At 42.0% G+C, this 24,156-nt stretch overlaps 1 protein-coding gene across 8 annotated transcripts in view; it reads right to left on the reverse strand.

Moving 5' to 3' along the window:
* LIMCH1 (LIM and calponin homology domains 1) overlaps window positions 1-24,156 on the reverse strand; it is a 192,927-nt gene that overhangs the window by 125,181 nt on the left and 43,590 nt on the right. For all 8 annotated transcript variants that reach the window (XM_026675354.2, XM_087965762.1, XM_087965761.1 and 5 more), the window contains exon 2: window positions 9,458-9,528. In XM_026675354.2, the coding sequence (XP_026531139.2) occupies window positions 9,458-9,528 (71 nt within the window). The remainder of the gene's footprint in view (window positions 1-9,457; window positions 9,529-24,156) is intronic.

Consider the following 24,156-nt stretch of genomic DNA (forward strand, 5'->3'; position numbering starts at 1 on the left):
GTCCAACTTTCACAGCCATGCAACTGGGAAAACCGTAGCCTTGACTATACACGCTTTTGTTGGCAAGGGGATGTCTCTGCTTTTGAGTAGACTGTCTAGATTTGCCATAGCTTTCCTCCCCAGGAGCAAGTTGTCTTTTAATATCTTGGCTGCAGTCCCCAACTGTGGAGATCTTGGAGCCCAGGAAAATAAAATCTGTCATTCCCTCCATTTCTTCCCCATCTATTTGCCAGGAATTGAGAGGGCCAGATGCCATGATCTTAGTTTTCTTAATGTTGAGTTTCAAGCCAACTTTTGCACTCTCCTTCTTCTCCTGCATCAAGAGTTTCCGATAGCAAGAGCTAAATAATGGGGATATGTCTTTTTTCATCCCCAGGATTAGTAAAAAAAAAAAAAATGTAGCTTCCAATATTTGATTTGGAAGAAATGTTTGGAGTGAATGCTGGACAAAAAAATAGTCGCATTGAACTGTTGAGGCACATCAGCAACAATGCTAAGGGTTTATTTATTTATTGTTTATGTATTTATTTTTTATGTATTTATTGTTTATGTATTTATTGTTTATGCATTTTATTTATTTAGTTAGTTAGTTAGTTAGTTAGTTAGTTAGTTAGTTAGTTAGTTAGTTTACATAGTTGCCCCTCTGAAAAACACAAGTCTGGGTAGCTCTCAACCACCATTAAAAATGAGAGAGAAAAATTAAATGCAAAAACACAACCCCGGTGTTTCAGCCTTCCTGAAATGCCTGTTTTTTTTTTCTGCTTTTCCCTATCACTGTCCTATGAAGAACCACAATTCTTCAGACACTGGCGATGGGCTAGAATAGGAAGTGGCTGCTGAGAAATCAGTTGTGATGGGCTATGAAGGACATCCAAAACTATGCCCCTGCCTGTCACTCGTGAAGGTCCAATTAAACTTATCTATTGCTACTCAGGCCTAGGGACAGGAATCTTCTCAACTAAAGGTTATCATCTACTTGGCGTTAGATAAGGGTCAACAGAATTCAAAAGAGGTTAGGTTGCATTCGCTTGCGACTACTTAGGGATTTTAGGCTAATCCTTCTCTTGACTCTGCCACTCCTTCCCCTACAACTGTGTCAAAGGCAATGTTGTTGTTTTTTAATGTGGCACATCATAGCTCCTTTTTATTTGAAGACACTTTTTAAAAAACAGTTGATGGCATGACCATTCCTTCAAAGGAAGGTGGGGGTAAAGTCATACACTCCCATAGCAAAATGCAAAATGCATCTTTTGGCTCCCAGCCCGTCGTGGAGACTGACTCTGAGGGAGAGGAGGAACAGCCGACAGGGAGTGGAAGTGTGGCTCCAGAGGTGGTGGAGGAGGGTGGGGAAGGGCAGAGGCCGGCTGGGCAGTCAGAGGAAGACCCAGGCCCATCCCATCTGCATCCTAGGGCATGCAGGGAGGAGAGGATCAGGGGAAAACGTGATCTACTCAGGAGGAGAGGGCCATGATCCTCTTCATGGGTTGCAGGTGTGAGATCTGCATAAGAGTTTGGACCTGCGTGCTAACAAACGCTGGAGACAAATTAGTGTTTTATTCCTAGATGAGGTTGGTCTTGGTTGGTGTTCTTCCAACGGACAGTACCTGGTTATCTTCCTGAAGTTTGTAATTATTTATCCTGGTCTGTCGTGGAATTTTATTCAGTGCGGTTTGTTTTTGTTTTTTGCTTCATTATCTGCTCTTTGAATTTGAACTGTATTTCTCTCATTTGGAAAGTTATTTTGAAAATAGTTTAATCTTCAACTGTGAACAATTAAACAGTGAAGCCAAGTTGAAGGCATTAAAGGACCTTTATTTGTTTTGGTTTTTGTTATATTTTTGATACACTCTGGGTCATTACACAGCCTTTGAGTGTGTGTGTGTGTTTTTGACTCCTCCAATTATATTATTTCCATTTTGTCTGAAAGTTTTCAGGTTGCACTTTGATAACAACATTTATTGTTGCTTTGGCTCTGGAACTAAGATGGAATTTATAATCTTTTTTTGTACATGGTACCAAGACAGAATAGGCTCCTATTCTGGCCAATGTCCTTGTCTGGGTTTAGATTTTTGTCCTGAATGAAGCTCAATATTTTCCTCCAGTCTAAATACCAGACAAATCTATGAAGCCAATAACAACTTGTTCAAATACCCAGCGACATAAATTTGAGAAAAGTGTCAAGCTCTTGTCATTTAGTGGCATGGGTCATACATATTGTTCCTGTGAGAACAAATAATTGGCTTATGTATATGAATACAAGTTCCTAACACAACAAAATAAAGCTAACAATCTCTAGTTGAAAACAAATCCTTTCTTTACTAAAAATTGTACATGCTGTGCAGCTGTTCTTACTAATATGCAGCAAATACATTTACAAGCATCCAACACATTTGACCTCTAGATACCCAAGTATAATAACACAAATAACAGAGTTGGAAGGGACCTTGGAGGTCTTCTAGTCTAACCCTCTGGTCAAGCAGGAGACCCTATCCCATTTCACCCAAATGGTTGTCCAATCCCTTCTTTAAAACTTCCAATGTTGGAGCATACACAACTTCTGGAGGCAAGTTATTCCACTGGTTAATTGTTCTAACGGTCAGGAAATTCCTCCTTAGTTCTAAGTTGCTTCTCTCCTTGATTAGTTTCCATCTGTTGCTTCTTGTCCTGCCTTCAGGTGCTTTGGAGAATAGCTTGACTCCCTCTTCTTTGGGGCAGCCCCTGAGATATTGGAACACTGCTATCATGTCACTAGAGATACACAATTCCAGCAACTGTTCTTCATATTCGTCTGTGAACTGTCCTTAAATATCACATTTCGATTCTTACTATGTTACAGAGCCCCTGATTATGACATTGAACGTGTAAACAAGTTAAATTCACTACTAACATCCTGTGGACATCCTGCCCACACGCTTTTATCTTTCTTGGTGACCTTTGTTTCTTTTTATTTTTCTTGTATGTATCAATTTCATGTATTCATAACTATGTTTATACCTATACCTGTTATCTTATAATCGCCTGACAAAATAAATAAATAAATATGTTTTAGCCTCCAGTTCCCTAATCATCTTTGTTGCTCTTCTCTGTACTCTTTCTAGAGTCTCAACATCATTTCTTACATTGCGGTGACCAAAACTGGATGCAGTATTCCAAGTGTGGCCTTACTAAGGCCTTATAAAGTGGTATTAACACTTCACATGATCTTGATTCTACCCCTCTAGGATTGCATTCAGGTGCTGCAGCACACTGCTGGCTCATATTTAAGCGATTGTCCACTAGGACTCCAAGATCCCTCTCCCAGTTAGTACTATGGAGCAAGGTACCACATATACTGTACCTGTGAATTTGTTTTGTTTGTTTTTCTTGCCTAAATGTAGGACCTTACTTTGCTCTAGATTGAATTTCATTTCGTTAGATAGGGGGTTCAAGACCCTTCTGTATCTTAAAAAGCCTATGTTCTGGAGTAATGGCAATTCCTACCAACTTGGTGTCGTCTGTAACAATACAATAACAATACCTTGTACCTTGAAACATGTACAAATACACACAAAAAAGCCAGACAAGGAATAATGGATGGAAACTGAACAAGGAGAGGTTCAACCTGGAAATAAGGAGAAACTTTCTGACAGTGAGAACAATCAACCAATGGAACAGAAGTTGCCCTTGGAAGTTGTGGGAGCTTCATCACTTGAGACTTTTAAGAAGAAATAGGACTCCCATCTGTCAGAAATGGTGTAGGGTCGCCTGCTTGGGTAGGGGGTTGGACTAGATGACCTACAAGGTCCCTTCTAACTCTGATTATCTGTTTATCTACAAACTAATATCCATCCAAACCAAGATTCTTTCTTTCTTTCTTTCTTTCTTTCTTTCTTTCTTTCTTTCTTTCTTTCTTTCTTTCTTTCTTTCTTTCTTTCTTTCTTTCTTTCTTTCTTTCTTTCTTTCCTTCCTTCCTTCCTTCCTTCCTTTCTTTCTTTCTTTCTTTCTTTCTTTCTTTCTTCCCTTCCCCCCTCCTCCCCTCCCCCCACCCTCTCTCTTAATCTCGCTTTTTCCAGGCATAGAATTGTATTAAGACAATTTTGGAACATACAAAAGGAAATTATGACGAACACACAGCACACAGAAGCGAATGTATTGGATTGCAAGCATTACTCTCTACAGCTCTATTTCTAAAACTCAAATACTCTTCTACCTAGCTCATCCAGTCAGCTGGCAATAGCAATAGCCTTTTACGTGAAAATCCAAAATTCTGTGGTTTCTGAAACAATCTGATTAGAGATCTTAGGGAATAAATAATCGGGATAACATTCAGAGCCATGGAAATTTTCATGCCACAAATATGCTTTATATGCTGCTATATATACCCGTTGCTTGATTAACTCAAAATACCTATAGATTTACTTTCCTGTTCTGAATTTATTAGATAGCTTGCTTAGTTGTTGTTTTTAATTCAATCTATTTTAATGCTCCTTCTAAAAGGACTGTTTTGATTTCTTTCTTTCTTTTTAACAGGAAAATGATTAATATAGAGCTAAATACAACTGGGCTATAACCTTCTTCAATTTGATACCCTCCACAAATTTGGAAATGCATACCTCACGATTATCATGATCTCGTAAATCATCTTTAATCATTATCCAACGAGTCCCACATACATAGTGAGCCTCCAATCAGGGAAAACGGGTTTATATATATATATTTTGCAATTGCTTCATGTCGTAATTTATTATTCTACAGACCATTTTTCCTCCAGCATGCAAGGATTTGGCCCAGATGATTCACAGGAGTAGAATATTTAAAAAAAAGTAATCTTGGAACCCTTGCTAGGTTGCTAATGGAAGAAGTCTTTCTCTAAAGCAGGAATCCCTCTTCCCCTGCCAGACTCACAACACAAAAACGGTTTGACTCTCAAAGGAAGGAATCTGTTGCAATGCTTATAGAATACAGGTGTCTCTACAAGCATGTGCAATTTTTCCAGAGGGGAAATTGAGTTCCAATGAAACAAACATTTTCCATTTGCAATCCAGGCCGTGGATTTTCAAAGTTCCTTGCTGTCTGGCTGGTTCAAAAAGCAGCAAAACCTTCAGGATGTAAAGGAGCACAATATCAATTCCTTCTTCCCAAGTCTCCAGGTCTTCTTAATTTGGAGAAATACAGGGAATCTTCATTTAGTGACTGCTCGAAGTTACGACGGCACCACAAAAAGTGACTTATGATTGGTTTTTTTTTCACGCGTACAGCTCTTGCAGCATCCCAAGGCTCACCTGATTGACATTTACATGCTTGAAAACTGACTTGCATTTATGTGTCCCAGGGTCATCGTAACTTCGAACAGTCACTAAGCGAACTCTGATATGTGCAGTTCTCGACTTAACAATGGTTCACGTCGTGACTGTTCAAAGTAAGTAGTAAGAGGTAAGATTCAATTACGTTTGAAACAACCTGAGAAACTGTCACATTTCAAGCTAGGCTGCTTATCCATCATGCTCACTCCCACATTAATCAGAATGCCAAATATTTTATGTACAGTATCCCACATATGTAACAGCTGCAAGCCAACCATCAATCACTCCCTCTTCCAGCACTGATGAGGTTATCTAATTGGGTCATGAAACAGCTGCAAGAAAGCCATCAAGCTTAAAATGCACTAAGGACCTCCAGAATTCTCCTCCTCCGCCTCCTCCCTCATTCCATTCCAGCACTGATGATGTTGCCTAGTTGGGTCATGAAACATCTGCAAAAGAAAACAACCAAGCTTAAAGAGCACCAAGGACCCCAGTCTTCCTCTTCCTCCTCCTCCTCTCCACAAATCCAACTCCCTTTTAACACTGATTGTGTTACCTAATTGGATAATACAACGTCTGCAAGGAGCTTAGAGAGCACCAAGGACCCTACAATTGTCTTCCTCTTCCTCCTCCTTCTCCTCCTCATCTCCTCCCTCACTCCATTCTAGCACTGATGATGTTCACTAGCTGGGTCATGAAATGTCTGCAAGACAACAACGAAGCTTAGAGAGCACCAAGGACCCCCATAATTGTCTTCCTTTTCATCTTCCTCTTCCTCCTCCTTCTCACTCACTCCTTTCTAGCACTGATGATGTTTCCTAGCTGGGTCATGAAACATCTGCAAGACAACAACCAAGTTTAGAGAGCGCCAAAGACCCCATAATTGTCTTCCTTTTCATCTTCCTTCACTTCCTCATCTCCTCCCTCACTCCTTTCTAACACTGATGATGTTGCCTAGTTGGGTCATGAAATGCAAGGAAAACAGCTCAGAGAGCACCAAGGACCCTACAATTCAAATCGGCGTGACTAATATTCTCTTCTGAAGTAGGAAGTGCTGAGGGCCATTGTTTTCCAGTGGGAAGCCAGGTTTTGAACCTTGTTCAGCATTGTTTAAGCAGGAAGAACGGAGAGTTATTGTTCTCTAGCCATTCCTAGAATGCTTCAAAGATTTAGAGTCACCCTCACGGGCATAATTTCGTAAGGCAGAACGCTTTCCTTTGGATTCAAGGGACTGCAAGATATATCTTTTTTAAAGACAAAACCTCTCTCTGCAGTTTCAAGCAGGCTCAAAGTCTCTATCACTGTTCTGACCAAGGCTTCATACCCTTTTTTTCTGATCCATTAAATCCAGCCATCCCTGTCATGCTGAATCCGAGGAAAAAGACGAACAGCTGACAGGGAGTGTGAGTGTGAGTGTGGCTCCGTTGGCTGTGGAGGAAACTGGGGAAGGGCAAAGTCCATGTGGGCAGAGCAGGGGAGAGGTAGAACAAGGGAGAGGGGGTTCAAAGGAAAACCCAGGCCCACCCCTCTTCATCCTAGGGCATGCAGGGAAGAACGGAGAACAGACCAACGTGGGCTGCATGGCTTTAGGGGGAGGAAAGGGCCCTGATTCCCTTCATTTGGCCACAGCTGGGAAGAGAGTTGAAAAGAGATGCAAGCTGAGTGCGGTGTCTGCTGGGAACAAACATGACTTTATCCTGTGTTGTCTTTTGCTTATCTGTGTTCTTGGCATCTTCCCAACCGTGTGAGTTTTGCCATGCCTGCACATCTGGAATTCTTGCTCCTGCCCTGCCAAACTAATTACCTTATTTTGGCTTGAGTGAACTTATAATTACAATTTTTGTTGACCATGTTTTGGACTTGATTCGTTATAGTCAATGGCTGTTCCTGGGAGAGTTTTCCTCCAGAGTTGGAGCTAATAAAGGGACTCTTTTTGATTATCTGACTGTGTTGCCTTTGTGCCATGCTGTTGTGGTTAGCCAGCAGCAGGTGCAGATGGCTGAGGAGAGTGATGACTCTGATGAGGGGCCAGGACCATCAGGGAGTGGACTGCTGCCTTCAGTGATTGTGGGGGCTGGCAGCAGCGATGAGGAGGTTCCTGAGAAGCCTGTGCCAAGTGCACATGCACAAAGGATTACTCGGAGGAAAGAACAATTACAGTAGCACAGGCAACTCAGGAGTAAGGCTGCAAGGTAATGGCCCCTCCCTCAAGAAGATAAAAGCCAGGTTTGAAAAAGCGTTCTTTGCAGAAAGCAAAGAAGCTCTGAAGTTCAACTTGTGGACATCTTAGTTCGTGTTTGGAGAATCTTGTAAATTAGTGTTATCTCCGGGGTTTTGGCATCATTGACAAACAACTTGGCAAGGCTCTTTCTTGTCAGAGCTAATTAGTGGAAAGCAGCCTTTTATCTGTAAAGGAACAGCATTTGTTATTAAACCTTAAAAGGTGGGGGCTGCTGCCTTTGTCTGTGTTTGCTCTTTGGGAACCCGGTTGGGTCAGAACACACACCCCAGGTCATCACACGTCCCTATCTCTGTCTCCAGTGGTGAGCTGCAACCGGTTTAACAACTGGTTTAACAACTGGTTCGGTGAGTGTGCTTTGCACGCCCACGAGCATTCAAAATCCGCCCATTTTAAGGTTAAAAAATTACCTTCGATGTCAGTGCTGGTGAGTAAAACAGCCGAGCAGCGGCAATCTGTTATGCCGTGTGAGTCAGCTGAGCTAAAAAATAGGGAAATATAGGACAGGAAAGAGCAGGGGTGAGTGGGCAGGGCAAACTGCTCACCAGAACAACCAGTTCGCTAGAACCGGTGCGAACCTGTAGGAGCCCATCACTGTCTGTCTTCCTATTTTCACTTCTCCTCTTGATGCCATTCTAGAAATACTGGGAACTCTTTTATAAAATCCACAGTCAAGTACCCACATGGAAATCTCATCATCCTTATTTTATTTTATTTTCCTGCTGTGAAGAATGCTTCTGTGTGAGAGACGGCCCTTAGCATCATTAAATAGCGCACTATATTTGAAAGCCTCCCTCGGGAACGCCATAAAGATAAAGATGCTATATCCAGAACTGGAGAATCCCCACCAGATGTTCGTGGGGGTGTTTAGAAAAGCCACCATGATCGTCCAACTCCTAAACAGGCAAAAAGAGACTGAATGATGAGCCGGAATTATTTGCTTTGGCTAAGCTTGTTTGGGTTGGAGGTCTTAAGACGTTGCCTTTGGCTTGAAGTCAGTTGATTCTTAGTCAGCAAATTCTGCACAGCAACGTCTGGGAAACTGACTCTTTTTAGCAAAGCCAGCCACTATCTGCATTCTTAGCCCATGCCGAGGGCCATTCGAAGCGCCTGGCAATACATCCCCCCAAAATTTTTAAGGTTGGAGGGGGTCCATCAACATGATATATGCACTGCGAGGAAGGTTTCTGTATTACTATTATTATTCTCATCCTTCCTATTACCAATCTCCTTTTCTACTTATGACTATAACTTTGTTGCTTGTATCTTTATGATTTATATTGGTTTATTTAGTTTACCAGTATGATTTATGTTGATTGCTTATTTAGTATCCTGTGACTATCTCCAAGTGTTGTATCTTATGATTCATGACGAATGTATTTATAACTGTGATCATGATTTATCACATATATCTTTGATGTACACTGACAGTTTATGCACTGAAGACAAATTCCTTGTGTGTCCAATAAAGAATTTATTCTATTCTATTCTATTCTATTCTATTCTATTCTATTCTATTCTATTCTATTCTATTCTATTCTACTCTATTCTATTCTTCTAAACTTCATTCTATAATATTCTATTCTATTCTAAACTTCATTCTACTCTTTTTTATTCTATTCTAAGCTTCATTCTATAATATTCTATTCTAAACTTCATTCTATTCTATTTTATCCTAAACTTCAATCTATTCTATTCTAAGCTTCATTTTATTCTATTCTATTCTGTTCTGTTCTGTTCTGTTCTGTTCTGTTCTGTTCTATTCTATTCTATTCTATTCTATTCTATTCTATTCTATTCTATTCTATTCTATTCTATTCTAAACTTCATTCTATAATTCTATTCTATTCTAAACTTTATTCTATTCTGTTCCAAACTTCATTCTATAATATTCTATTCTATTCTGGGAATGTAAAAAAAAATCTTTGTTACTTACTCACACAGCAGCACGCCATTTTCTAATCCTGATCGAAAATGTTTATCGCCGAAAGTTTTTCCGGTGACTTGCTGTAAAAGAAAAGAGGGGAAAATTAATTGGTCGGATGGGACAGGATTGTTTCTGGAGAAATACAATCCCAACCATGGAGTGTTCGGCTGCATGGCACTATCCAAAGGGAGTGCACTCTCACTGGCCAACACAACAGGCATGGTGGTGGCTGGAACACCATTTTGGAGAAGACCAGAATAATTTTTTTTGGCTGAAGTGCAGGGATCTCCGAACTTGGTAACTTTAAGAAATCAAAGCTGCGAGAAGATACCGGGGTTAATTTTCCACAAGTTGGTTACAGTAATTGTTTATTATACAATAACTCCAAGGTTAACTTCAGACCAACAATTCAAGCCAACAATATCCCAAACAAGAAAGTGCCAAAGAGCCATCAATAAACACCCCAACCAAAGAACCTCTAAGGCCGTCCTCACCCACACAGACAGGGAAAGGCACCAGAATATAAACTGACAGAAAACATCATCCCTTTCTAGCACTGATGATGTTACCTAGTTGGGTCATGAAACGTCTACAAGAAAACAAGCAAACTCAGAGGATACCAAGGACTCCACAGTCCTCCTCCTCCTCCCCCTTCCCTCCTCCTCCTCCTTTCTGCAAATCTTACTCCCTTCTAGCATTGATGATGTTACCGAGTTGGGTCATGAAACATCTACAAGAAAACAAGCAAGCTCAGAGAGCACCTGCTAACGACAGGCAGTCCTCGACTTACGAGCCCAAAATGTCTGTTGCTAAGTGAGAAACTTGTTCAGTGAGTTTTGTCCCATTTTTTACGACCTTTCTTTTCACATCTTGTGCCCGCCAGCGGTCAGCAGAGCTGGCAGCAGATTCGGACAGTGAGGAGGTTGGGGAGGAACATGGGCCAGTCCTGGAGTTTGGGGAAGGCTCTGACGAGGGCTCTGCATCAGAGGCAGAGATGGGACCAACTGTCCGACAGTTATCAGCTGCCTTCGGAGTCGGAGACCAGTGGGGAGGAAGAACAGCTGGAGCCTGATCCTAGTGTGTGCGTGCACAGAGCTGCCAGAAGAAGGGAACACCTAAGGAACAAGGGTCGACTTGGGAGTAAAGCCACAGGTGGACAGTGAATGCCCCCCCCATAGGGAATAAAAGAGGAGTGAAAGGGGAGTGGGGTTTTGCCGGAGACAATTAGTTTGTTTGGGTGAAGATCTGTCCCTGCATTCTTGTCAAGTATTGTCTGCTACAGTGTGGCATCTGAAAGATATCAGCCTGGCAGCTCTCCAAGCCTGATAAAGGTCTGTAATTGGGAAACCTCTTGAAAGACTGTTGGCCGGGACTTTGATGGAGAGGAATTCACTGTTAACTAAATAAAAGGAGTTTATGAGAATGAGGACACGGCTTCATGCTCTTGGGGAAACCTAGGTCAGAACATCGCAATCGTTATGTGTGAATCATTGTGGATTTTAAGTGAGTGACACTGTTGTTGAGTGAATTTGGCTTCCCCACTGACTTTGCTTGTCAGAAGGGACTCACATGACCCCAGGACCCTGCAACCATCATAAATATGAGTCAAAAATAATGGAGTGAGCTTTCTAGACATTTCTTCTATTTGCCTTTTATATATATATATATTATATATAAAGGAAAACTGGCAAAAAGACAACAGAAGAAATGTCTAGAAAGCTCTCTCCATTATTTGAATGACAGAAAGAAAAATATGTATATTGCTTGGGTCCCATTGAGAAAAACATGTATAGCATTTAACTGAGTTGCATGTAGCAAGAACCATCAACATTGTAGTTATCTTTTAAGTGATTTGAAATAGGTTTGTTAGGCTCATATTTGGGGGGGAAATGGGTGGAATTCCCTTTATGTAAATTTTAAATAGTTTTATTTTAAGTAAACTGTTTTAAAGTTTTTAAAACTTTTTAACGGAGGCTTTTGGTCCGGACTAAAGGTGATGCAAGAGGCATTGATATGCTGTATACCAGAGGTTGCCAACCTTTTGGACCTCAGGGACCACCAAACGCATAATTTTAAATCCTGCGGACCAGAGACCCTGAGAAAAATCCCCCCAAAAAAGTCTGCAGGAAAATCCCCCACCCCGTTTTCCTACCGATCGATCGTTCTTTATTTGGGATTGCAGGAAATCGTCTCCAGCTCCGTTCTCGGGGGGTGGGGGGGGTGGAGAGAGAGAGGGAGAGACTTTTGGCTTCATGCAAGGAAAGCAGCATAAGCAGCAGAAGTCTTTCTTTCTCTCCCCCAAACTCCGCCAGAAATGAGTCGTTGCCGGCGCAGCCCCTTGGAGCAGGAGGCCTTGCAGGGCCCCAAAGACTCATTTCTGGTGGAGTTGGGGGGAAAGAAAGAAAGACTTTGGCTGCTTTCCTTGTGTGCAGCCAAAAGAAGAAGAAGAAAGAAGCGGAAAGAAACAGCCTGGTGGCAAGGCCATGTGGGGTGAATGGGGCAAGTTCCCCCTCTCCCCCCTTACCCCCCTCCCCTCACTACCTCATGTTGTTCGCAATGCAAGCAACGCAAGCCTTGTGTTCCCATGGGCCATGTGGGCAGCACAGCCTTGTGTTCCCAACGCAGCCTGGATTAATTGCTTTGGGGGTGACATTTCTCTGCAGACCACCACCGGTGGTTGGTGACTACTGCTGTATACGGTATGTAAAACACCCGGACCTGTGTCAAAATGCCAGATCCATGCCAAAAACAACCTGTGGCATGACCACAACATGAAGCATGCTACCCAACTGTTTTCAGTTCATAACCGAGTCTTGCCATGATCTATCGTGTGAAAGCAAACCGGTATTACAATAGTTTACAGGAAAAACAGGGAAAAAAAACAGGGAAAAAAAAGAGGGGGAGGAGGAGGGTAGAAAATTATAAACACAGGCATTGCAAAGAAATGCATTCTTTTCCAGCCCTTCAAGGTGTTGGAAATCAGTACACCGGGCATTGCCGAAGCCTTAATGAGAGCCTGGCTAGGCCTCTCAAAATGATGATTTGCTTTTTAAACAAGATGGATTGCAGGGAAGGAAGGAAGTTCATTTCCACCCTTTGTCTGAGGTTGCCTTAAGTGGAACCCAGCCTGAAAAATAGAATTTGTTTAAAAAAACAGACGGGGCAAATATAAACTGTCCATTTAAATCGTTTGTGTTGCTTGATTTAGAAACAGGTTGGCCAAAGAGCCCTGGGCCTCAGGCAGAGGCTGGTTTTTCTTTGACAAGGCCATGCAAAAGGTCTGCACAATTTTTCTGAAGTTTGAGTCGTGGCAAGTGGACTTCATTCGTTTTCTTTTTTTTTTTTTTTTACTGCTTTGGGATCTTTTGCTGCCCAAATTAAGTTTCCTCAAATAGTGAAACAGGTTTTTCTTACGCTTAGATGGGGCATTCGCTCCATTAATATACCACGGGATAGACTTAAAAATCTCCATTTTTAAGCACCATAATAGGTTCCTGTACAACTACTGTGTTTCCCCGAAAATAAGACCCTGTCTTATTTTTTTTTTTTGCCACCAAAAAAGGTACCAGGTCTTACTTTCGGGGCATGTCACCCAGTGACTAACCTCACTTGCACACGTCATCCCCCCACTGGCCTCCTTTTCACTGTCAGAGGCTTTCAGGAACTTCTTCTTCTGTGGCCGGCAAGGCTTTCCTGAAGGCCTCTGCAGGGGATAATGGATCTCTGGATCGATCCTGAGTTTTGTTATCAGCTCCAGAGGCCTTCAGGAAAGCCTTTTCCAGCCTTGCCGGCTGCAGAAGAACTGGGCCAGCAAGGCAGGTGCCGGGGTATCCGAGGCCTGACTACAACTCTCAAAAGATAAGTAGTAGGGCAGCTCCACCCCACCATCCCTACCCTAGCTTAATTTGTACCCATCCATTCTGTAGTGGGCGGGATCTTAATTAGGGCTTATTTTGGGGCTAGGGCTTATATTGGGTGCATGTTTAAAAAATCAAGCTAGGACTTACTTTCAGGGTAGGTCGTATTTTGGGGAAAACAGGATATCTTGGCCACATCTTTTTCTTTCTTTCTGCTTCTCTCTGCCATGTCGCCTTCTTTTTAATGCCACCTTTTGTGTCTTCCTCACCCACTGACTTCTTCTTCTCTAGGCCCATTTCTCCACATGGATTTGGAATTCATTTGTATCTGATCAAAAAATATTTGGCTTTCTCTATGGAAGTCAGCCTAAATCTTTGCTCATGGTAAGTATCACCCCTTCCAAGTTGTCCCAGATTGTCCTCTGTTTCAGGATATCAGTAAGGAAACCATAAGCTTTCCTTTTTTTCTCAAAATTTGGACTGGAATTTCCTTCAGAACAAATAATATCTATAATGTTATCCATTTTCAGCCTGTTTTTAAAATGGCAATCCAAAACCTGATCTATTTAATTTGTATTTTATATATAAATATATAGACATAAATATAAAAGCCAAGTACCACTCACGAAATCTCCAGAATCGTGAAACCTACAAACTTGAAATTTGGCACCTATGTTCCTCTTGGCTTCTAGGTGCTCAGTAAGAAAGGATTTTTTGAAATGACCCTCGGATCATTAGTATTTCATTAGTATTTCTTATACAGCAATTAACACGCTCTGATGCTAAGGAGTTCTACTCCCCCCCTCCCCACCTGAAAAGAACTCTGTTCCAACTCCCAGTTGCCTCACATTCCGTTACCTCAGTTCAAACTGTCAGACATTCCACTCCCTCACTCAAGAGCGGTCGGTCTGGAGCTCCTTACAGTACTAAACGTCGGTACCTCACCAAAGTGTCTATGCCTTCCACCTATGGAACTGCTTCTGGACTCAAGATGAATCTGTTACACCAGTTGAACCCCACCACTGCATTAAAGACATAAAAGTGTTCTTTCATCACATATTAGCTCCCTATAGTTTAACTTGATAATACACAATTATTTTGCTGTAAGAGATGATGATGCTTATTAGCTGCAAACCTGAACACAACTTAACATGGGGTCAGCAGCTTTCAGCCAAGTCACTGGAACTTATTTCTGGGTAAACATGCATGCTCTGGAAACAGGGTGTAAAATTACAACTTAAATCCCTTAATTTATACAAAGGAGAGGGGGGAATACTTAAGAGCTAAAACATTTTCTTTGTATTCTATTTCCAAGCCCCAAGCCAAAACATGTTGATGTTTACTTCAATGCTAATACAGAAAATTTATAGTGTGGGGTTTTTTGGTCGCGATTTCAAAGCCAGATATGTCTTTAAAGTTTATTTTATGTTGGAGAGTTGAAAGCCTTGAAAAATAAAAGCAGGTCGGAATTAATTAATTGGACTTCTGAATCTGCTTTATTACATCCAAAAGCTGTGCTTCAAATGCAGATCACATATGGTATTTCTCATCCTTCAGAAAGGTCTGTGTCTGTCTCATTTAATCAGGAAATGTTGACGTGCGTTTCCCATGTCACTTCATCCTTATGGATTTATTTTTCTTATTAAGAAAAATTTATGTGGCTGCCAAACTCATTCAAGGTGACTGGGCAGCTGGCAGAAACAAAATCTCAAATACAAAACCAAATGACCCCCCCCTCATCTTCTGGGGACAGCAATCAATCTATTTGATGGTTGCCTATCTTCCTGGGGTCCTGTGATGACCCAGGGGGGATACAAAACAAACACAGTCACAGAAAACAGGTGAAGTCCCTTTTATTCCTTCAGTTTGGTTCCAAGCTCCAAATATCTTTGACTGGAGACAAAAAAAAAAACTCCCACACAGTTACACGAAGAAGGAAAAAAACAACACAAACCAGGCAAGGTAAGGGCTGGAGGATGTCCACAGATAACACACACTGGGAAGGACGCCAAACTCAGAGAGGAACTATAGAGATATTTACACGATTTGTTTCCTGCCTTTGCCAGTACGCAGGTCCAAACTCTTATTCAGTTGAAGCCCATGAAGCCCATGAAGAGGATCAAGGCCCTCTCCTCCCCAGTAGACCACATCTCTCCCTTATCCTCTCCTCCCTGCGTGCCCTAGGATGGAGAGGGGATGGGCCTGGGTCCTCCTCTGACTGCTCAACCGGCCTCTGCCCTTCCCCAGCGTCCTCTTCCACCACCTCTGGAGCCACACTTCCACTCCCTGTCGGCTGTTCCTCCTCTCCCTCAGAGTCAGTCTCCACCAGGGGCATGACAGGTGCTCTCAGGCCTCTAGCAGGACCAGAACACAGAATAACTGTGTTGGATGGGACCTTGGAGGTCTTCTAGTCCAACCCCCTGCTCAGGCAGGAAACCCTATATCCTATTTTAGACAAATCTCTTCTTAAAAGCTTCCAGCGTTGGAGCATTCACAAAGTCTGATTAATTGTTCTAACTGTCAAGAAACCAGGTCTTTCAGAGTGTTTCAAAACCAAGGCCAATCTTATCCTTGCGAGGTTGAGGTTCCACAGAGAGGGAGCCACCACGGAGAAGGCCTTGCTTCTTGGTCCAACTTGACAGGCCTCCTCAAGGAAAAGGGCCCTCCTGTACATATCTACAGGAAACATTGATTGGCAAAGAAAAGTTTCTCCAATGCAGTGGTGGGATCTAACCGGTGTAACAACCGATTCGGTGAGCGCGCTCTCACCAAGCGAACTACTGGTTTGCATCGTTATTTTGTGAAGCCTAGGTCAGAACGGGTGGGTGGGGGAGAGAAAGACTGGGCCATGCAAGAGGCTGGCTGGAACACATGGCCATACATATGCAGCTCAATTGGTGCAATTAGATTTGCCTGTGTGTGTGTGTGTACATGCTCGTTGGCCCGCCGCTTGCAGAAACTGAGTTGCACACTTGCGTACTGCTTATAGGCCATGGGCCGGTAGTGGGGGCTGTGACCCGGTGGGGGTTGGGGACCCTCTGGTAGTGGGCCATAATCTGGTGGGAGTGGGGGTTGGGGACCCTCTGATCTACTTCATGTCTTATGCCAAACACACACACACACACACACACAAAGCAATGGACATGCTTGAAAACAACATGAAGCGGATGTTACTCAACAACCCCCTGTGAATCTACAGATGTAAGACACGCCACGACCACTCACACACACCCCCGGCTATGTCCTGCCTTCCAGATGTCAGAGCTCTCCAAAGCTATCAGCACTGCTTTAAAAGTTATTAAAGGAACCAGATGGCCAAGTTTACCGCTCCGTTTTAGGCTGTAATTATTTATAATCATAAGATCAAGTTTGTAAACACTGACCCGCCAGCCTATTAGTACTCTGCGAAGATGGGAGGTTATAAGCTCTATAAGTGATCAGCCTCCAAGAGACATGAAATCTCTCTCTCTCTCTCTCTCTCTCTCGGCCTCCTTTGCTTCTCTTTTGTCAACTCATAAAATATTTCTATGGTCTTGTTAGAGTTGCCAACAGAAAGGGAGGGGGGAGCAGAATATCCATCTACCTATCCCCAACCTTCATCCATCCATCCATCCAGCTATCATCCTTCCTTCCATCATTCTTCCATCATCCATCCATCCACCCATCATCCATCCTTCCCTCATCCATCCATCCATCCCTCATCCATCCATCCATCCATCATCCTTCCATCATCCAGCCATCCATTATCCATCCATCTTATCCATCCATCATCCATCTATCCATTCATCCAAACATCATCCATCCATGCAACCATCATCCACCCATCCATCATCTATCCATCCATCATCCATCCATCCTATCCATCCATCATCCATCTATCATCTATCCATTCATCCAACCATCATCCATCCATCCAACCATCATCCATCCATCATCTATCCATTCATCCATCCATCATCTATCCATCCATCCATCCATCCATCCATCATCCATCCATCATCCATCCATCTATAATGGCTCTCACACTTTTTCTTTCTGAAATAATTCAACCTCTAAAGCATAAGTTCAATTATTATTTTTTTCACCCAAAGGTCTATAGTCTAAAAGCTTTTCCGGTCAGCCCTAAATACAGATATTGTCTTTTGACTAATTAAGGAAGTCGGTTTAGCCTATCTCAGGAAGTTCATCAAGCATTCCTCCGTTGAGGATAGTGCCACCAAATCTTTCCATCTTTGTGCCTATTAATAGTCTCGTTGCAGTTATCAAACATAAAAACAAAGCTCCATTGTTTCTTTTTCCAGCTGTTTTTCCATCAATCCCAAAACAAAATGCCTCCAGTTTCAATTGCATATTTATCCTAAATAACCTCTGAATTAATGGATTTGCAGCCAAACTTTTCCAGCTTTCCTGTATGTCAAACAAGCATGATACAAATCTCCCTTCACCTCGTTTCCGTTTCTGATATAGGTTTCAGATACTTTTATAAGGGGGCCCCTAAATTTACGGACACAATCGAGCCTAAAATGTACGTTGCTAAGTGAGGATATTTGTTAAGTGAGCTTTGCTCTGTTTTATTACATTTCCAGCCACCGTTGTTAAGTGAATCTTGGCTTCCCCGCCGACTTTGTTTGTCAAAAAGTTACAGAAGTTAATCATGCGACTCCCAGGGACACTGCTACCGTCATAAATATGAACCAGTTGACAACGCTGTAAGTGTGAAAAACAGTCAGAAGTCACAGTGCCATTGTAACTTCAGTCACTAAATGAACCGTTTGAAATCAAAGACTACCTGAATATCCCTGGAAAAAAGGAAAGATGCAATTGTTTTAATCAAAAAGAAGAAGAAAAAAGTTCATTCGTTCAACAAAGTACCTTTGCGTGAATTTTCCGCCACCTTTGAAATTGTCCCCATTTTTTATTTAACTTTCAAGTTGAGAATTCTTACAAGAGAACTGAGAATAATTTTAAAGCTGTGGGTTTTTTAAAATGTCTTTAACACATTTTTGCAAAAAAAAAACCAAAAATTATTTTTTTCGAACAGTGATTTAAAACTCTGCCTGGAAATAAACTGGCAAGCCAGCACAAATTTTTCACCACTGATGAAATGCGTTTAGTACTCTTTGTCCCCGTTAAAAACCACCCCGTTCAATTTTGATCCAAATATATTGTATGATTAATCTTTATGTATAAAGATTTGTGTGTAAATATGTATCAGATATGTATAAAGCATATGTATGTATCTGACATATGTGTTCCTTTCATGAACAGGCTATGACCAGTTCTAGTCACCACAATATAAAAAAAAGTTAAGACTTTGGATTTTCTTTCTTTCTTTTTCTTTTCTTCCTTCCTTCGTTCCTTCCATCTCTTTCTCCCCCCTTCCTTCCTCTTTATAACTTCCTATTTCCTCCATTTCCCTGGCTGAGGTGGTTCTTTCTTTCTTTTTCTTTCTTGCTTTCCTTCTTTCCTTCCTTCTCTCTCTTTCTCCCCCTTCCTTCCTCTTTAAAACATCCTATTTCCTCCATTTCTCTGGCTGAGGTGGTTCTTTCTTTCTTTTTCTTTCTCATTCTTTCTCTCCTTCTCTCTCTCTTTCTCACTCTCTCTCTCTCTCTTTCTTTCTTTCTTTCTCCCACCCTTCCTTCATCTTTAAAACCTCCTATTTCCTTCATTTCCCTGGCTGAGGTGGTTCTTTCTTTCTTTCTTTCTTTCTTTCTTTCTTTCTTTCTTTCTTTCTTTCTTTCTTTCTTTCTTTCTTTCTTTTTCTTACTTTCTTTCCTTCCTTCCTTCCCCTCTCTCTCTTTCTTGCCATTTCTTCTCTCTCTCTTTCTCCCCACCCTTCCGTCCTCTTCAAAACGTCCTATTTCCTCTATTTTCCTGGCTGAGGTGGTTCTTTCTTTCTTTCTTTCTTTCCTTCCTTCCTTCCTTCCTTCCTTCCTTCCTTCCTTCATTCCTTCATTCCTTCCTTCATTCTCACTCTCTCTTTCTCCCCCCTTCCTTCCTCTGTAAAACCTCCTTTTTCCTCCATTTCCCTGGCTGAAGTGGTTCATTCTTTTTTTCTTTCTTTTTCTCTATTTCTCTGTCTGTCTGTCTGTCTGTTTGTCTCTCTCTCTCTCTCTCTCTCACACACACACACACACACACACCCCTCTGAAAAAATTGAATCCATTGAACCAGAATAGAGCTGGAAGGGACCTTGGAGGTCCTCTAGTCTAGCCCCCTGCTCAAGCAGGTGAACCATTGACTTACGGCCGTATATCTAGTGGAGTCCACGCCAAAGGCCTAATGGAATATTCCACGTCAATGAAATGTACTCATTTTATTTTCGGTTAACAACAGCAACAAAAATCCCTAATTTCCAGGGAGTGTGTGAAAATGAAATGTTCAGATCATGCAACACAACATGAATTCCTCAAATAGAGAAAAAGCCAAACACTGTTTCTTCTGCCTGCTCCCTTTCTCCAAACCTCATTAAACAAACTCATCAGATCCTTCTGGATGAAGACCAAAAGGTCTTCCAAAGATGATGATAATGATGATGATTATCTATATACATAAAAGCGAAATACCCCTCACGCATCATCACAAAATCTCCAGAACCGTAAAGCCTACAAACTTGAAATTTGGCACGTATGTACCTCTTGGCTCCTAGGGGCTCACTAAGAAAGGGTTTTTCCAAATGATCATATCAGAGCATTTAGAGTATTTCCTATATTATTATTATTATTATTATTATTAATTTATTATTATTATTATTATTATTTTATTATTATTACGCTCTGATGCTAAGGAGTTCTACTCCCCCTCCCCACCTGAAAAGAAATCTCTTCCAAAGGCAAAACACAAGCAGAGGAGAGGAGTTTCAGTTTCAGAGCACCAAGCAGCTTTAGTATAGAACAGTTGAGCTAAGCCACGCCCAGGCTCCTTGCTGTCTCCTTCTTGCTCAAATACCGTTTCAGTTTCCAAACAGCCCTCAACACTCTTACACACTAATCGGACGATGAAAGCCAGATGAAAACCGATGGATGCTGGTAGGCAAAGGCAGAATTTTTTCCCCTTTATTTTCCTCCCCAAAAATCTTGCCTGATCACATAGTTTCGTAGTGAAGCACAGGTACCCTGCTGGTTGTTGTTGTTGTTATTATTGTTATTATTATTCCAACATTATCCATATTTTGTAGGCTAATCTGATGACGCTGTATTCCTTCTACTGGTCCAAATATTTGGGGTAAGTGTTTGCCGATAGCTTGCAAAAACTTTCCTAATTGTCCTTCGCTTTTTAGCATTTTGAGATGTCAGAATACATTAGTCACGGTGAGATCATTTTCATTTCTGGGGCTTTTGAAAAAACACGGCTGGCATTGACATGTAATCCCTATTAGGGCGGGGGTCATTGTTAGGCTGCCAACTAAACTTTCTTTCAGGATGTTTGACAAGTCACGCAGGTCAAAATCCGAGACAACTGCAAGTCTTAACAGAATTAACAGGATAACAGAGTTGGAAGGGACCTGGGAAGGTCTTCTAGTCCAATCCCCTGCTCAAGTAGGAAACCCTATATCATTTAAGACCAAAAGTCTTCTTAAAAGCCTCCAGTGATGGAGACTTTTGAAAGCCTCCAGTGATGGAGCACCTGCAGCTCAGTGGCGAGATCCAACTGGTATAACAATCGGTTCGGTGAACACGCGCTGGTCCGTACTAGCCGAATCCCACTCCTGCTACAGCTTCTTAAAAGCTTCTAGTGTTGGAGCCAACCTACAACTTCTGGTGGCAAATCGTTCCACTAATTAATTGTTCTAAATGTCAGGAAATTTCTCCTGAGTTCTAAGTTGCTTCTCTCTTTGATGAATTTTCATCCGTTGTTTCGTGTCTTGCCTTCTTGGAGCAGTGGTTGCCAACCAGAGGGCCGGGGACCACTGGTGGTCCGTGAGAAAATTTTGGTGGTCCGCAGAGAAATGTCACCCCCAAAGCAATTAATTCAGGCTGCGCGGAAACACAAGGCTGCGCCACCCACATGGCCCGCGGGAACACAAGGCTTGCATCGCTTGCATTGCGAACAACACGAGGTAGTGAGAGGAGGGGGGGAAGGGTGGAGTGGGGGAACTTGCCCCACTCACCCCTTGCGCCTGGCCTGGCCACCGGGCTGCTTCCTTCCATGTTCTTCTTCTTCTGCTTATGGCTGCACGCAAGGAAAGCAGCAAAAGTCTTTCTTTCTCTCCCCCAAACTCTACCAGAAATGAGTCTTTGTGGCCCTGCAAGGCCTCCTGCTCCAAGGGGCTGTGCTGATGCGACAAGTCTCACAAAGAGAGTTTGGGAGAGAAAGAAAGACTTCTGCTGCTTCTGCTGCTTTCCTTGCATGAAGCCAAAAGTCTCTCTCCCCTGAGAACGAAGCTGGAGACGGTATCCTGCGATCCCAAATAAAGAATGATCCATCGGTAAGAAAACAGGGTGAGGGATTTTCCTGCAGACTTTTGGGGGGATTTTCCCAAGGTCTCTGGTACACGGGATTTAAAATTATGAGTTTGGTGGTCCCTGAGATCTAAAGGATTGGCGACACCTGCTTTGGAGAATAGGGTGACACACACGCTCCTCTTCTTTGGGGCAGCCCCTTAGATTAGATGGAAAATATTGCTCCCACAATTCCAGGTTTTTCAGTGAGGCTCTCAAAACTGGCTCCTTTGGGTAAGCATGATCTGCAGGAAATTGGTTGTCCTTCCCTTGCTTTTTAAGCTAGCTACAGGTAAAATTAAAGGATATATGATAGTTTTTACAGCCATGCCTGAAATCTATTTTTGGGAGGATGCTCAGCCAAAGCTCACATCGGAAAAGGACTGGGAAAAATATTTTTTTAAAAAAACAGACTGCATGGCTCCCTTCCAGAGCAACGTGTAGGACAGGCACAAATAAAGACAGCTAAATAAAAGTGCCAGATGACTTTAAGTAGGTTAAGTAATAGAAGAGAAAGAGAAGACAGAAAGAAAATCTCATGCTTCTCATTTGAGAAAGTTATTCTTCTATTTTTCCTTCTTTCAAAGCTGTCTAGAGGTATGCATGGGAATTTGTCTGGTTACCCAGTTCACAAAAAATATGACCCGCAAGTGACTTACAAGCATAACTGCAAATTCAACAGCCTGACAAAAACTAGGACTAAAACTCACCGTTGAGTCCTTGGTGCTCTCTAAGCTTGGTGGTTTTCTTGCCTACCAGCCATTTGGAAACCCGCCCTCATGAACAGACGAGTACCTAACATGAAGAATGACACCAGACCCACACCCACGAGGGCCACACAAGATGCTACCACCACACTTCCACGTAGAAAGCAGACTCACACCCACACAGAAGATGAGACACGACCACGGACCAGAAGCCGCACCGCAGCTGCATCACTACCCACTTCAAACCCCTCCGAGCCATACATGAAGCGAACTGACCCCCACCATGAAGCACGACCACGAACTCGAAGCCAAACAGCAAGATCACAGATCACCAGCTCAAATCCCCCAGCAACTAAGACTAACCTGAGCACAACCAAGCCCCCACCTGAACAGAACACACCTCCAGCCAATCAGAACACAGCCAACCCCCAACCAATCAGAACACAGCCAACCCCAAAACCAATCAGAACACACCCCCACCCAATCAGAACACAGCCAAGTCCCCACCCAATCAAGTCACACCCCACTAGCAGTTAAAAGGAAGAAGCAGCTGCAAGCTCACATCACTCTGAGAAGCACAGAGCGGAAGACACAAGCCTGAAGATGATGAATGAGACTTCATCGAAACGTTGCCTAGATACTTCCAATCTTACGCGGGGAAAAACCCGAATAACCAAAGATCGATATCTATCTATCTCTCTCTCTCTCTCTCTCTCTCTCTCTCTCTCTCTCTCTCTCTCTCTCTCTCTCTCTATATATATATATATATATATATATATATATATATATATATATATATATATATATATGTTATTTTATATATCCGTAGTTTTCTGAGCAAGCCGTTGGCGAGGCCACTCGCCATCTCAGGCTGAGTGCTCGGCAGTGCCGTGCAAGCAGTGCTTGCACACTGCTTGCACTGGCACTAAGCCGAAGCACCAGCCTGAAGATGGCGAGTGGGACCTGCCAACGTTCAGATACTTTGAATCTTACGGGGAGAGAACCGAATAACCAAAGATCCACATACAAATACCCGCGAGAACCTCAGAAAACAAATAATATATATATATATATATATATATATATATATATATATATATATATATATATATATATATATATATATATTCTGAAACCACTGTAAAGTCTGAAGACAGACGGACACAATACAGAAGCCTGATGATGGCAGATGAGATTCTGCTGAAACGTTGCTACAACTTTAAAAGAACTACAATGCGTGGGAAAATACCCGAATAACCGAACACCATACATTATATATATATATATATATATATATATATATATATATATATATATATATATATATATATATATATATATATATATATATATACATACATACACACACACATACACACACACACACATATATATATATATGAGAGGGGAGGGAGGGAGTATAAAGAGAGGGTGAGAGAGAGAGAGGAAAAGGCAAAATTCAAATTAGAGTAAAACAAGAGTCAGTCATCACTACATCATAAAATAAATCCTTAAACCCTCAGCTAAGCATCTTCTGTGTTTCTAACTGTAATGAAGCAGAATTCAATAATTTGCAAATGCTTTTATTTGCTTTTTATATTAAAAGAGAGACCACATTTAGCACATGTTCATTGTAAAGAAAATTCACACTGGGACATAGGCAAATAACGGACACTTTTCATTAAGTTTTATTGTTTACACAG

The sequence above is a fragment of the Notechis scutatus genome, chromosome 4 (assembly GCF_049901735.1).
Source record: "Notechis scutatus isolate UNSWTSFEM ecotype Mainland chromosome 4, rNotScu1.2, whole genome shotgun sequence".
NCBI classification, from domain to species: domain Eukaryota; kingdom Metazoa; phylum Chordata; class Lepidosauria; order Squamata; family Elapidae; genus Notechis; species Notechis scutatus.